The sequence below is a fragment of the Oreochromis aureus genome, linkage group 6 (genome assembly GCF_013358895.1).
Source record: "Oreochromis aureus strain Israel breed Guangdong linkage group 6, ZZ_aureus, whole genome shotgun sequence".
Lineage (NCBI taxonomy): Eukaryota > Metazoa > Chordata > Actinopteri > Cichliformes > Cichlidae > Oreochromis > Oreochromis aureus.
Window position 1 is genome coordinate 25,634,765 of NC_052947.1, and position 16,375 is coordinate 25,651,139.

Genomic DNA, 16,375 nt, shown 5'->3' on the forward strand with positions numbered 1-16,375 from the left:
GAATATGGTATTTACAGATGGCTTGGCCACAACAAAGTCCAGATTTTAACTCCACTGACAGTTTTGGGGATGTAGAAATATATGTTTTGACATTGGATAAGCTCATGGAAATGATGCCGGTGTGTATGCGTGCATTTTCTACTTCTGATAGCTTAAAAACACAAAAGTCTCTGACACTGAGGCCTGGAGAGGTTTCAGTTTAGGTCCAAAAATGCTTTAAATTCTCTGGTCAAACTCTAAAGATCATACTTTGATGTTTTAAACTTAAGACATTTGGGATATCATTCAGGGCAAACATTATGTTTATCTTGTCTTTCACTACTAATAAGTGCATATATACTTCAACTCACTAGTTTTCTCACTATGAACAGTCTCTGTAGTGTGGCCTTGTTCAAACTGATGCTAATCTATGCTTGTCCCCTTCTGGCTTCTGCAGGGTGCTGAGGAGGATCAGGTTTGCCCGGTCATCATGTGCACGCGGGCCTATCCTGACCCCGTCCGTGAGTGCCAGCTGTTCCCAGAAGAGGTGGAGGAGCCTGAGGAGGAGGTGGCAGACGAGGGCAAGGAGAGGGAATCAGACAGAGACAGTGCTGTGGAAAGCACTCAGGGTTCGGAAACCTCAGACGGGCTCACCAGACTGGGAGACAAGGAAGACACACTAGGAGATCTCTTTTTTCCCGGGGAGAAGTAAGCAGTCTTGGGTCATTTTTAACTTACGCCTTCTGTTTTCTTCACTGATTCGTGATCACTTCACCTTCAGGTTCATTCAGATCCTGACAGCCACTGCCAGTTGCTCTATTTAACGCATTTATTCTCATGAGAAATATAACTTCTAGAGTCAAAGTAAAGTAGGATCTGTTACCATAAAAGTGCCATTATTTGCTTTACTTGCATATGAAGCAGTTTTGTTTATTTGGATGCAGTTAGAGCTCCGGCAGCACTTGTAGTATATACAGAACGACTTTATTACTTGACCTGACTGGAGCTTTACCATCTTCAGACTATAATCTCTTCTCTGTGCACACTGGGAGAACTGGATGAAGTTGAGCTAGAAACTTCTCCATTTTAATTTATATCGAAAATAAAGATAACTTCAGATTATAGAGCCAACCTTTCCCTCTCTTTCTACAGGTGTGGTCAGACCAGTATCTCTGTGACCTCTGACCTGTCAACACGTTCGTCGGCTTCTCTGTTCGAGGAGCAGTTTGAAGACTACGGAGAAGGGGAGGAGCCGGACTACACTCCCAGCAGCCCTTGTCCGGACGACGAGGCTCGTACCAACGGTTACTCCGACCTCGGCTCATCTGTGCCCTCGAGGTAGGAGCGAGCGAAAGAATAAAACATTGTTTTTCATGTTGGGGTACTTGTAACTATAAGACTACGTTCTACATTCGTAACTACATTCAATGCCAGTGTCGATCCTCAGTGTAGTAAAATTCGTGAAATTAAAAACATACTTGTAGCTATTTTGTGGATTCAGATGTTTTCAGTCCTACTGGCACAGGTGTATGAAATCAAGCACCTGACCGTGGAGTCTGCCTTTGCAAACATTTGTGAAAGAATGGGTCGTTCTAAAGAGCTCTCTGAAGCATTTTGCTGTAACAGGAATCCACCATTGCAACAAGTTGGTTTGTGAAATTTCCTCCCTTCTACATATTCCACAATCACTTGTAAGAGATATTATTTCAAAGCTGACGCATTTAGGAACCACAGCAACTCGGCCAGAAACCGGCAGACCACATAAAGTTACAGAGCAGGGTCGCCAAGTGCTGAGGTGCATAGTGTGTAAAAGTTGCCAACGCTCTGCTGGCTCCATAGCTTAAGAGGTCCAAACCTCCTCTGGCATTAACATCAGCACAAATACTGTGTGCTGGGAGCTTCACAGCGTTAGTTTTCATGACAGAGCAGTTCCTGTAGGTGTAACGTGTACGTGACCCATTTCTTTTATTCATATAGTGTATTATTCAACAGGTCCCAGATTCCAATTTTAACAATTGACTGTTTTTATATGGACAGTGTTGTTTTGGACATTCATTTTAGTGGAGTTGTCTGCTAAAAGACCCAGCATGTTACAGTACTGGTACTGCGGGCGCTGCACAGATCTTTGCAGCCCCAGATATGACCGCGCACTCTCGTATGACGCAGCGGCAAAGATATGCAGCCAGGAACCAGTAATTTGGCTCACTATTGTTCATGTTTGTGCTGTTGCTGGCTTTTTAGCTTAGCTCCTGTTGTAGAAAGACAACGGTGAAAGAAGAGAAAGAAGCATTATTTTTTTTCTGTTTCTTTTTGTGTTTTTTATTCTATTTTTGATGAGGGTTTTTTTTTTCCACTCGTCTTTTTCTTCATAGTGAAACCTGCTGTGGTTTCCTCTTTCCTGTTCTAGCCATCTTTTTAACCAACAAAATTCAGCTTGCGTGTTGCATGTTGCTCGTTGGCAACTTGCTCTTGTTTTGTTTGAGAACTGTGTGCAGACTTGGGGTTGGTTGAATTCCTATAATCTCTGCTTTGCCTAAAATCTGTGGAAATGGGAACAAATGTGGAACCAGAAATCCCGCATCAGTCGAACGCTTGAACATTAAAACATCACGAACACGTGCTCCTGCCTGCATCATCCAAGGAAACTCTCAGGATCTGCAAACATTGAATTGAGTCATTTTATTTTACCTTTTGTGTTTCTTATGTTAAATGCTGCACAAACTAATGGCTTTACCAAAACGGTGATGATGAATTGATAATTCTATGTCCTGATGTGTTTGACGTGGAGTGATTTGAAAGAATTAACCCTTTGTAAGTGTCTCATTATTGCTATGATTCAGTATTCCTACTAAATCACTTGGGGCAAAGGGAACCACAGACTGGCAGGGTGCAGTCTCTGTCCTAGAATAGTACCAACTTTATATTATTCAGAGTTTTGACTGTAGCACTGTAGCTTAGGAGTTCTTGCCCCTAAGGCCACATTAATATTCATCAAAAGCCTGTGTTTAATGGGATTAAGTCTCCCAGCTGAAAGACTGGCTTTACAGCACCATGCTCCTTTCACACATACCAAGCAGATAAAACTTATCAAATGGAGTTGGCAGGGAGATTTAAATTCAAAATGAGGCCCAGATTTACAAGAACTTTTAGACCGCTCAGCACAGCAAAGACGTTTAAATAACCATCTGCAAAAAGTACAATTTCTAGTTTGTAGTCTTGATATTGACCTTAAAGTAAAAAAAGATGAAGATTAGAGGAATACTTAAAACCTAATGTTGAACTGTTTTGACTTTTTTTTTTAGGAGTAACAAACAGGATTTCACAAAGTTATTCCGAACTACATGAAGATTGTGCAGTTTATGTTCAGATCAGACTTTTAAAGTGATAATCCAGCAATAGATGGGCAACAATGTTGTTATTTTTTGTTTTCGTGAGAGGTTCAATTTAATTCAGTTTTACTTATATAGGTCCAAATAACAACAGCAGTTGTCAAGATGCTTTATATTGTAAGGTAAATAACCTACAATAATCCAAATAATAACTAATGATTAAATGTAAATAAGGGTGCATCATTTGTGGTTTAAAACGTTTGATCATCACTATTTCTTGATAAATGGTCTGATTGGTTTCAGTAACTGTGTCCATCTTTCTGTGTTGATAGTGCGGGGCAGACTCCTCGTAAGGTGCGTCACCATTACACCGGAGACATGATGGATGTCTACTGTTCTCAGTGCAGTAAAAAGGTCAACCTGCTAAATGACCTGGATGCTCGCCTCAAAAACCTCAAAGCAAACAGGTAGGACACGCATAACGCATACGCACAGTGATGTCATCTTATAATTTAATAATTTCCAAAAATGCTTCGTAGTCTACAATTTTCCCAGACAGAGTACACATTTCCCACTAGCAGAAGCTTCGAAACGAGACCACACATGCCTTATTTCTTTGGAAATTAGAGTTATTTATCCTGGCAGGTAATTTGTCTAACATATAATAGAAGACAATAAGTCATTTATACAAGAGACAGGAAGGATCCACCCTACTGTTAAGTGAGAAGAAACAGATGCTGTCAGCTAGTAAGTGAACTATCCCGAATTTAAAGTGTATTCATCCACTCACATTGTACTGACCCAGGAGACACTGTTATCTGTAGTGGCTCTTTTTCTTAAACTGTAATTTAATGTGAATGATCTCACGTTGTTACAGAGTCTTAAATGATTCCTCGCCTGGTTTCACACATGACTAAACACATGATCTCTCCACAAGCTCACACACAAACTAATTGATCGTTATGTAAGGCTGTCACTCCTGTGCTTACCTCACAGGCCATTGTAATAGGGAAACTATTATTAGAAACATAATCCGCGGTGACCATTAATAACTGTACAGTCCACCTGGAAACACAAATACACACATGCACAGGCATGCAGACGCACTCTTTTTAGAAAATTAAACTAAGAAAAATGTCTTAGAGTACAATTTGAAACATGGATGTTGGACTCTATGGGGGTTAGTCCCTTATAGATATTTGTAGAGAAGGCTTAAAAGAGTTAAAGAATTACTTGTTTATATTCTTCTCCTATGGTCAGAGCTCATTGAGGGTTAACCGTTTGAGCACAACATAAAGTTCCTTAGACAATGTTTTATGTTTTGTAAACAGGCTCTTAAATTGTCACCCGGATAGTTTTTTCATTTGGTGTGTCAATCACCGAAGTTTAGCTGCCACGCTGGCGGGTAAATGTTTTACCAAAATAGAAATGTAATAAAACCCAAAGCTGAAATTCTCGAATGCATTGTGAGACGTGCTGCTTTTGTTCTCTGTCGTCTGTGTCAGCGTTTGAAAAACACACCCACATCCACATACAGTTATTTTTCATGTTTTCGTGTATCCGACCCTGACAAGCACAAGCCAGTCACAGGCAGAGTAGTGTTAGGTCTTCACAGAAGGGCTGTGTTAATAAAGGGGTATTAATTTAGAGAGTTTGATGAGGTTCAGAATGGTAAAGAATTGAACAGGTTATGCAAACCTTCAGATTTTTGTCTGAGCTCTTACTATATTTAATAGCAAATACATTCAAGTAATTTAAGGCTGTAAAAAATACACTTGGATTGGTGAATGTCTTCATCTATCACCTGCTTATAATGCTAATTTGGGGTTCTGTTTTATAAACAATGCTACAGATGATTATTGTTTATTTTTCAGTTTTGTACGTAAGAATGCTGGTAAATTACAGACGGAAACAGAATGAGCTTTTAGATAAAGTCTCGTACTGTAACATGTGTTTGCAATTTGTGTAGATAAAAAATATATAGGGAAAAATGTTCAAACCATTCACATGAATTTACATTCGTTTCTAGTGAATGTAAAGTCATTGGGGGGAAAAAATTTCAAACCACTCTGTACAGCCCTGTGAAAAACTTATCATACCCTTACTTCTCCCACAGCACATAAGAGGCGAAGTCACTGCCAGGTGCTGCTTATCAAATGCATCTGATTAACTGATCACCAGCAAGTGTGAGCACCTCTGTTAAAGCAGAGGCTTTGGCGCTTTGCTGGGCTGGTGCATTCAGGTCTGTGGCAGTGATGCGTCTTAGTGACACAATTATTGCTGCCCATCAATCTGAGAAGGATTTTAAAGCCGTTGCCAATTCATGTCAAGTCCATTATTCTGAAAGGAGAAGCATTCAAAACAGCTGCCATTCTTCCCAGGAGGGATAAATTCACCCAAAAATAAGAGGAATTGCAACAAAATAAAAAATAAAAAACCCTTGGAGCTACATCTCAGACTCTGAACAAATCACAAGATTTATAGCATGCCAGCACAAACGCCTCATAACAACTGCCAAGCACAGAGGTAGAGGGATGATGATCTGGGCTTGTTTTGTTTTCAAGAACTGGGCAACTTGGAGTCATGAGTTGGTGTGAGTTTAGCTGAAACATTAGCTGTAGGGAAATCATTTTGTCACTCAGGATTACAGAGTCAGAGTCTTTGCTTCATCTAAATGTGAAGATGATCCTCCTGAAGCTTTTATACCTTTAAGACCTATTTATAGCTTTTTTCTTTTAGAAAGCTTTTATATTGTACATCTTGTTCTTAAACTGTTAGCTAGGAGAAACCGTATGACATCATCAACCATAAGCCCCATAGTCATTCTGTAGAGACAACAGTGATCATTTGTTTTTGCACAGAATAGACTGTTTTTATAAAAATTGTCGAATTGCACTCTATTCTGCTGCGTTAACTTTGTTTATCCTCCAGCCTTGAAAGCCTAGTGTTTTGTGCCAAGACTTAATGATGATGTTCGCTTTATATCAGTGTCAGCTGTCAACTGGGTAACCCTGGAGTGCGTTTGCTCATTTTTATTAATCTAATGTGAATCCCAGGCACATCATACAGAAACTCTTTGGGCCTTTGTCCCCCCTCTAGAGCTGACATAGACCAAGGACTAAAATAATATTAATAGTGACGTGTCCTTCAGCGATCATTTTTCCTACGCTTCCTACTGTCTCTCGCACTAAATAGCCAAAATCCTTATTTCAGTTAGTGGTTACATCCACTGTATTGTTGAGCTGTGTGTCTGGACAGATGATGATGACTCACTGAAAAAAAATCTGAAATTTTGTTCTTCTCCTTGTAGCCCCAACAGGAAAATCTCCAGCACTGCTTTTGGAAGGTAGGCTTTTCACCTTAGCGTTTGTGTCCACATGCATGTGCTTCTGTGCGTTACAGGCAAGGTCACTCACTGGTCCTCTGCGTGTTTATGCGTTATACAGCCCGCCCGACACGTGCTTGTTCGATCTTGTTGACATAGTGACGTACACAGAGCAAGATTATCAACTAGTGCTTCCTTATCTCTCGGCTGTCCCATCACTGCACACTAAATAGGTTAATTACTAACTAGTTATTCAAAGAATTATAGAGCCAAGCTAGCTGTACAAACTTTTGTTTTTGTCTCAGAGCTGAGGGAACGAGTTTGACATCAGCTTTTTTTTAGTGGCAGGAGTGGCCCACTACATGGACTGTTGGTCTATAGTGGGTGAGATGTTTTGTATCTAGGCTTTTGTCCTATTTTCAGCCACAGAAATTGAGTTATAGTGACAGAGTGAAAATGGCCTGTCGGGCCTGATCTATGTATTCAATATAAGGCTTGGCTGTCTCCCTGTTCTTTTTACTTTCTCCTCTGTCTGGTTTGATGGCTGCTTTCACTTTATGGCTCTCTTTAACTGTTCTTCTGCCCTTTCTCCTTTTTGTTTCCTCTCCTCTCTGTTGCTAATCTCAGTAATGGGCCAGCAGCTTGTTGTTCCCACATTATTCCATCACTTTAAAATGGGGACGCTAAAACTACATTATGGCGTAAATATCACAGCCAGATGTACACACACCTGTGTGGGTGTGAGTGTGAGAATGCTCATTTTAATCCTGTTTGCAGCAGCTTCTTTTCTTTGGCACTGTACTTTTTTTTTAGTCCTATATCTGGGTTACCTTGCAGCAGCTTCGCTGCAGAAACATAAACACCCAGGACCGGTCCTTGCCTGGATCTATTCCCAGCATATTCTCTAAGCTGCGTATCTGTTTGTTCGAGCAGGCAGCTGCTCCACAACAGCAACTTGAGCAGCAGTAACGGCAGCACAGAGGACCTTTTCCGAGACAGCATCGACTCCTGCGACACCGACATCAATGAGAAAGTATGACTTTATGTTTCCTTCTGTGTTAGTTTGCTCCATGTATTGATTTGTATGACTGCGCTTTTCTAAACAAAAGTAGATTGCTCATTGGATGTGATCATGTCAGATCAGTGGAAGTGAAAAACTGAGATACTAAACACTCACCTCCAGCATGTTAAAAATGCTACAACTTAATATGATACATTTACTAATTTCTGTCAGTTTTTTACATTTACAAACTGAAGTTAAAAAGAAAACATTATGAATCTGTTTTCAATTACAAACTTGCCCTATTAACTTTATCACCTAATTTATATAGTTTATTTTGATGAGGGATATTTTTATGTTTTTCATGATGGCATGATTTTGCATAGGATTGTAACATTCAATTTAGTTTCTGGTGTAATTTCACAGTTTGTTTTTTTCTCAGGTCACTTCTCTTGAGAAGAAGGTGGCAGAACTGGAGAATGAGATCGTGCTGAACAGTGACCTCAAGTCCAAACTGAAGCAGGAGAACACGCAGCTAGTGCACAGGTAGAGGACTTTGTGTCTTTGCACTAGTCTTATCTTAACATAAGCATAAAATTATGTAACATGCATGTAATTTATACATACATATCTCTCTACTGACAACACTGTTTATGCTCATATATGCTATACTCGCTGTACATGCCAACATATTAAAGTGCTGCTGTATATTTGCATTTGCACTTCTGTATATAGACTATTCTCTTCCAGCTACATGCTAACTGCATTTCACTGGCTTTGTACCAGTCCTCAGCACACTCGCATTAAAGTTGAATCTAGTCTAATTCATAGCAGCACAAAAGAAAATGAAGGGCAGATAATTTTACTGAAATTACTAACTTAAAATTGGAGCAGTGATTTAGTCATTTTCAAAGTAAGCTCGGTTTTTATGCTTTGTAACAAAAAAAATAAATCATTTTGTCTGATGCGTTCATCATCCTCATCATCAGGGTTCATGAGCTGGAGGAGCAGCTGAAAGACCAAGAGACCCGGGCAGAGCAAAGTGTGCAGGAGGGCCTGAGACGCCACAGAGAGGCTTACAGCAAGCTGGAGAGAGACAAGAGCACACAGATAGAGCTGCTGACCAACCGGTGAGAAACACACAGTTGCACAATTTACCGAGCACATTTCCCAATTATTTGTGCATTATCTCTTTTTTTATGTAAATATGTGAAACTCATTATAGTTTGATAATAATCTGAGAGAATTAGACACCGACCATATCCTGGATAATGATGTTTATGTCCCTGCTCGCTTAAGAAAACAAATGCAGAATGGAGAACTAAATGCTTAACAGCTCTGAGAGTCCTCCCGGGGTTTTAGTCATCTGTCTCTGGACAGCTACAGCATGTACTTTACCCAAAACAGTGCCTTAGCTGACTGTGTGCCACACTATAGAAATGCACGCTGACATACTGGATATTGTGTTTGTAGAGTTAAGCAGCTGGAGGAGGAGAATAGTGAGATGTCCCTTAACCTGAACCGACTCAAGTCGCAGACGGAGAAGCTGGATGAGGTAAGTGTTACTTACATTTCCTGCTGTGTTTCCTGTTGCTCATTTAACCTTTTAAAGCCAGATGTGTTATAGTTGATACATGGGTTTTTGTGAGGTATTGAGACTTTTACACCATCAGTGTACTTTTATTTTCTGAAAAACCAAAATAAATTGCACAATTCATTTTTAATGAACAAATTGCAAAGAAAATAACTTATGTGGCAAATATGATACATGTAAAAACTCATGTTTGCAAATTAATATTTAATTAATTTTTTAAAACATTTTGTCAGAAGGTGCAGTAAACACCAAAAAAATTATTTTTTCTGCCATTTATTTCATGGCTTAGGCTTTAAAGGGTTAAGTAGCTTTCTGTCATTGGTTGTGTGTGTGAATCTCTCCAGTTTGGTGTCTGTTTCTCTTGCAAACGCGCCAGGTTTTCTCATTTCTGTCCACGCTTGTGAGCACAGCGACAACTCCTTCAACATTCACAGCCTCTTAGTTTTGAACCACACCTCATTTATGAACTTGTATCTATGCAAATGACACCAAACCCGACTCTAGCTTACAAAATGTTGTGCAAGCAATTTATCACAGAATATAAATGCGAACTTTATCTTTGTGTTGTTTGCTCAAAAGAAATACACTCCCATAACCCTGAGTACCAAACACACAGATAAATAAAGGAAAATAAAGTTCAAACTATAACTGTATGTATATATGTCTATCCTTAGGAGAAGCAAAGGATGACCGATAAGCTGGAGGATACCAGCCTGCGCCTGAAGGACGAGATGGATCTTTACAAGAAAATGATGGACAAACTGAAACAAAATAGACATCAGTTCCAGAAAGAAAAGGATGCCATGCAGGAGGTAGGAGGAAGTATTTTATGTAACCAGACACACACAGCAAGGTGTGATTGTTTGTTATGTTGCTCATTCAGTTTCTCTGTAACCAGTCTCTCGCTGCAGTTGTGTCAGCTGATACACTCACACCTACAATATACTGCCTCTGCACATTATATAACGTTTTTCATTCGTTCTTTCTGTGCTGCATAGCTGATAGAGGACCTGCGCCGAGAGCTGGAGCACTTGCAGGTCTTCAAGCTGGATGCAGAGAGGTCAGGCCGGAGGCCGAGCTCCTCCTCGGGGCTCTCAGACTTCAACAACAGGAGCAGGGAGGTGGAGCTAGAGCATGAAGTCAAGAGGCTCAAACAGGTACTGATGAAATGCTCTGTTGGGCATGGGCAGTTCAGCGAGTATTGTTGCTAATGAGTGTGCTTTAAGACTGTTTGTTATGAATAATGAACAATAAGAATATGAAATGGTGTTTAAAACTCTCTAAAACCCTTCATTCAATGTATGTAAGCGATCTAAGGACTTGCAAAAATATCTAAATGCTGTTTTGATTTGATCGGATGACAGAAATGAGGAGTTTCTGCTATTTGAAAATATAATGTGTAGCTTTGCATGCATGTGGAGGTGGTAGATGCACAGAAGTGAGAAGCACAAATTAAGCCATCACAGACTGAATATAGCGTAATTTATGAATATTTAACAGATTATTCATGTTTCATTTGATTAGAGTAGCAGTTCATGTACCCTGGCTTCTTAGACTTGATTGATTCGAACTTTGAATGTGAATATTTTTGACTGATTTTATAAGTTATTGGCTCATAGGTATATTTTTCCACTATCAGTCACACTGAATGATGCATTCAATACAGTAATCGCCCCTAAAAATAGAAATTCAGCCCATCGATGGGCAAAAGAATGTCTCATACACGGTTATCACAACTTTTCATGAGCACCTTTTGTTTTTTAACTTTTTGTGAAGCACAACATTTAACACAGAGGAATAAGGCTGCCAGAGGAACATAAATCTTTCTGCTTGAGTAAATTAAGCTGTTTTATGGCTATAACCAAAAGCTGAAAATTGAGAATATAGTGCAACAGACTACATTCAGACAGAATACATTGTTGTGCATTATAAGTGCTGTGATCCCCGATGTACTGTGCTGATCTTTTAACCATTAAAGAGAAGTTCAGCGTTGCTAAATGCAGTGCCAGCTGCAGAGGACATGTGATCTTTATCTTTTCTTAGATCTGTGCGTCTGACATTTTGCCTGCTACAGTTACAGAGGCAGATCTTATTGTTGCAGTCCTGTTAAGTGGCCAGACCTGGTGTAAAGCAAACATTAGAGATAAGCAAGTAGATGGAAGTGTTTTTCAGATGTCCTCTCTGATAAAATGCATAAAAGCAGTCGTGTAGAAGCCTTCGTGACTTTTTATCACTCGTTCATATACATTAGAAATGTCACTTCAATGTTCCTAAGCCAGAAAAAGGCACCATAAAAATCTGGAGTTATCAAACCCACGTGGCCTTGAGGTAACTTTTAAATGGCACAGCCGGCCAGAACTGCTGATTCATTCAGTGTGCGCTTTATCAGTGGCTTAACATGATATGGTCCATGTTCTCCTGGCTTCGAGCCAAACTTGTCACACCTTTCAAGCAAGCAAGTAAAGGAGTAATAGCAGTAGTTTCATTCTGCCTCCATTCCTTCATTCTCCTCCCAGCAGAGTTACCAGCATGTCTTTTGAATTCGGACAAGTAATAAAACTGTCTGTGTTTTATATGTGATGGATCACGGCCTCTGTTCACCCACAAGAAGGATGAATTCACTCTCTTATGCTTGCCTGTGCACCTTTTTGTAAATGTCTGTGTGTGTGTCCAGCGATTTGTGTCCCAGGACTTTCTTCCCCCTGAATTCCAGCACCTGGTGTTGACTGGGGCTCGGCTCCGTCCCGGTCTGATGGTAAAATTGCTTCCGTGACCTCTGACCTACCGATTAACCACTAATCACGACAATGGAGTAGAGTGAAGTTGTCCATGCTGACCGGGCGCTGCAGTTCCCTCACTAATGTTTAAGGATAGACTTAAGGGAAACGCAAACTGACCTCTCGTCAGCAGTTTAAGGCAACTTGATCGTGGCGCTTTCATAACACACCAGAAAAAGCAGGGAAGAGTTTGTTCTGTAACACGCATAACCCATGTTACATCTCGTAGGTGCTGCAAACATAGAAATGAATTGCTGAGTTTGCTGCTACCAACAGCAGTGCTTTGTCAAATGGGTCGAGTGTGGCTTGAGTAGTGGTCTTTTCTTTTTTTAAAAAGTCATTTTAATGCACTTTTATGCCCTAGGAACTTATCTTTTCCTTTCTCGCTCTCTGTCCTCCACCTCTTCCCCCGATTTTGCATTTTAGGAGAACCAGAAGCTTAGAGAGCAGAACGAGGACCTGAACGGTCAGATCATCAGCCTCAGCCTGCATGAAGCCAAGAATCTGTTTGCCACACAGACCAAGGCTCAGTCTCTAGCTGCTGAGATCGATAATGCCTCCAGAGACCAGGTAAAATCAGTTATGCAGACTTGTAACAAAGAACATGAACAACCCTGCGGCTACAATGTGATTTTTTTTTTTTTTTTTGAATATTCTGCATCTTACTGGCAGCTTCCAGACAGGGTTTTATCTCAGTGTTTACAGGTTCCTTAGTTACAGTGAGAAATAGCTGTTTTTCAGGCTATATCACAGCAGTACGATATTCCGCTTCTACCTCTGTTTTACAATTGAATCTATATTTGCATAATGAGGAGAGCGTTACTGAGTTATCCTATTTCCATGTAGCTTTTAAATTTTATTTTCATTCCTTGTTTTCAGATGAGTTCAGTGTATTAGTTTTTTTCATAAGTGCATACTTTTTTCAAGTTAGCCTTTGTTGGTTGAAAGTTTTTTTTTTATTATTATACAGTCAACAGCCACTTTATTAGGTACACCTTGCTAGTACAATGTTGAAATTACTTTGATTCTTCGTGGGACAGATTGATGGAAATATTCCTCAGATTTTGGTCCATGTTGAAATGATAGCATCACAAAGTTGATGCAGGTTTTTCGCTACATCTCAAAGTTACTCTAATGGATGCAGATGTGGTAACTGTGGTGGCCATTTGAGTACTGTGAGCTCACTGCCATGTAACTGAATCATAGTAACATTTTTTCAAAATAACTTGTATTCTACATATTTCTCCCTAGTTAATGGAAGCCCTGAAGGAGCAAGAGGAGATCAATTTACGTCTGCGACAGTACATGGACAAAATCATCCTGAACATCCTGGACCACAACCCCTCTATTCTGGAGATAAAGAACTAGCAGTGACTCAACTGGAATGAGCGGCGTTCCTGATCTCAGGAGAGTGAGGATCATTCCAGTTGTCTGATCAGAGCAGGGTGACCTGAATCGGGGGGGAAACTGTACAGGAAAGCAGAGAAAAATAGAGCCAGTCTTACGTAAACAGACATGCACCGCCCTCTGCTGTTTGTGCCAAGAAGAGCGTCTCTTCCAGACTGTAGACGGGGATTCTGTGTTGAACTAAAGGGACTTTTCTCAGCCAGTGATTGTTCACTGACTGGTTATGCTACTGTGACTGTTCTACTCATCTTGTCCCATTTTTATTCTCTGTCTATGCTGTGAGCCGGAGTTAAAGTCACAAGACTGATCTCTTGTGAAAACCGCAGGAATATTCTGTTCCCAACGTGCTTTGAAGATTCTCTTGATTTAGTACACTGGACATGAAAACTGGAACAAAAAAGCATATATAAACAGCTTTATCCTGATCTAAAGCTGTTTGGCATGGTGTAGACAGGCACAATAAGACAGTAGAGCAACATGACAAGCAGACTTTAAATCCAGAGTGAGACAGGCACCAAGACAGGTCCGGCTACTGTTGCCAGTCTCTGAGTGCGTGTGATGACATATTTGGACAAGTATGTGCTGAAAGAAGGTGGAGAAGCGAGGGACAAGCGGTCAGAGAGAGAAAAAGAGTGATGCCCACGTTATAAATTGAAAACGATGAATTAAGGAAGAGTGTTGACCCTAAACAGGTGGGGATGTTACATGATAGGCCAGGTATGCTACCAAAAGAGGCTTTTTGTGAAGTCGATGAAGGTACACTGAAAGTGAAATTTCGTTTTTCGTTCACTCTTGCGCAGGTCTTCCACGAAACCACACTTCGTACGTCAATCAGTCCTATAGCAGTGAACAGTTTTCACTGAGAAGTGGCCCTTAATTGGTACGGATGAGTCGTTGAGTGTCGCTTTATGGCGCCGAAGCTGCAACCAAGGAGTGTCTTCAAACTGTAACTTCCATGGCTGCTATTTGCTAGCTAAACTCGAGCTTGATAAAAAGTCACTGTTGCTGGCAATAGACCCCAAATGATGTTGCACAGAAATATGAAGATGTGAATGTACAGTGTGAGGTGGAGTGACTGGTAGCCATTGTAACATGGTTTACCGAGTCGTCTTTTCTTGTTCAGTGACTGGGATACCGGATGTGAGCGTGCACAGGAGACTCACTTTTTGGTACAAAAGACTTGATTTGTCACATTTGCACCTACAGCAGGTTGCAGATTGTAGTTTAAGTCCCAATGACTCTGAAGCCCTCTTAAACTGTAAATATCACGAATGTACGATTCCTTATTAACTTTCTGTGTGGCCAAAAAAGCAGTTTTTGATTGAAACTGGTTAATACATTTGGCAACATGTGTACAGTATTTAGTACTGTTATATGGAGGGCATTGTTTTCAGAGGGGAAATGATTACAATCTCATGTATTATGTAATTATTCTAAACTTGAGTTTTGCTTCCTTGCACAAAAAAAAAGTTTTGTTTCCTTTTGCATGGTCACATTTACTTCTGTCTGTGCCTTTTTGAGGACATTTTTCGAGATAATCTCGCTATAGATTTACGCTGTTTTTTGGAAAGTGTGTTTTCTGTCTATGTATGACATTTTCATGACTTGTAAATGTTGTAATTATCTAGTGATAATTTGTATTTTATGTGCCACTCACCAATCTTTTTTCAGATTGATACTGAGAAAACACTTTTATACAGATTAATCAAGAAACTAATTGTTGTTGCTTAGCTGTCCTGTTTGCAGTATAGCACAAGGCTTTGTGACGTATGCAAGCCAGTTTGTCTTCTTTTCTTTCCTTTTTTTTTTATATAAACACAGTGAGCAATGATTTTTGAGTTTTTTCAAGGTTTTTGTTAGACTCAGTAAGTCCACTGATTTTCAATCAGCTTCAAAGTGGGTTTTTTATATATGGTTGTTTACTGTCTTCCTAACTTAAACGGTGACTATTATGAGCAATATTAACTTATTACCAGTACCTGCTGATCTGTGTCCTGTTTTGCATCTTAAATCTTTTCACTTTTAATCTGCTTATGCCATTCTTCAAGTAAAAAAACAAAAATTCAATGACACACTGAGCTGTAAAAACTGTCACAAACTCATGGCTTTTAGCTTTCCGTTATTAGGACTATCCGATTGGATGTAGTCGTCTTAAATAGCAATAAAAAATGGCTTTGGCAGTGATGTTGCCTCATGAAATTTCTGTTACTTTCATTTGAATTCAGTTCTTCTTGCTTGTCATGAGCTATAGTTTCTAAAACATAAAAACCCGTGTTGTGCCTACAGTGTATGCTGCTGCTGTCTTAGCTGCCATTATGTACTTTGCTGTAAATAAAAGTGTTTGCGCTGGCATGAAAATAGTCATGTCGCCAAATGAGAATGGGTTAACTTAAAAGTTTTATTTTATGTGTTTGTGTGTATTGTGTATTCACATATGGGAAATGTTAAAACTCAGGCAAGATTTACAACCTTTTAAGATTTGGGGATAACTCCTTTGAATACATGTGTGCATAAATCTATGTTTAATTTAATTTTACAGCTACGGGATTATCAAGTATAGGCTGCACCTCACAAATCAGAGGGTCTGAACAGCAGTGGGTGGTGCTTCTGTGCTCACAGCTGGAGTTGTGTAGCCTACACTAGAAAAACCAAATGCAAACCTTTAGATTGGTTTGAAGCTGAATGTGTTATAGGTGCCCTTTAAAATGGCTTTCCCTCCCCCCCTCTCCACAGTGCAAAGCTTTCCTGAAGAGGTTGGATGCTAGCAGCATTGATGTTTTTTAATCATTGGTTTCAAACGTGTTTGGTAGGTTGATGTGAGGACACTGTGGAAAACAATCAAGCTCTTTCACACCTGACTACGACCTTTTCTTTGTGGATCTTGCTTTTTTGCATGTGACTGCTATGCTGAGACAGGAAATGACTTTATTTAAATTGTTGTCAGAGAGTTGTAAAAGTACAACT

General features: G+C 39.9%; 1 protein-coding gene across 4 annotated transcripts in view; it reads left to right on the forward strand.

Annotated features, from left to right (window-relative positions):
- The window catches only part of rab11fip4b (RAB11 family interacting protein 4 (class II) b), a 51,664-nt gene extending 35,865 nt beyond the window's left edge, over window positions 1-15,799 (forward strand). For all 4 annotated transcript variants that reach the window (XM_031740449.2, XM_039613403.1, XM_031740440.2 and 1 more), the window contains exons 2-13: window positions 437-687; window positions 1,132-1,317; window positions 3,641-3,775; window positions 6,619-6,654; window positions 7,567-7,666; window positions 8,076-8,179; window positions 8,623-8,763; window positions 9,107-9,188; window positions 9,902-10,039; window positions 10,226-10,384; window positions 12,431-12,574; window positions 13,256-15,799. In XM_031740449.2, the coding sequence (XP_031596309.1) occupies window positions 470-687; window positions 1,132-1,317; window positions 3,641-3,775; window positions 6,619-6,654; window positions 7,567-7,666; window positions 8,076-8,179; window positions 8,623-8,763; window positions 9,107-9,188; window positions 9,902-10,039; window positions 10,226-10,384; window positions 12,431-12,574; window positions 13,256-13,372 (1,560 nt within the window). In that variant the 5' untranslated portion in view covers window positions 437-469 and the 3' untranslated portion in view covers window positions 13,373-15,799. The remainder of the gene's footprint in view (window positions 1-436; window positions 688-1,131; window positions 1,318-3,640; window positions 3,776-6,618; window positions 6,655-7,566; window positions 7,667-8,075; window positions 8,180-8,622; window positions 8,764-9,106; window positions 9,189-9,901; window positions 10,040-10,225; window positions 10,385-12,430; window positions 12,575-13,255) is intronic.
- The last annotated feature ends 576 nt before the right edge of the window (window positions 15,800-16,375 follow it).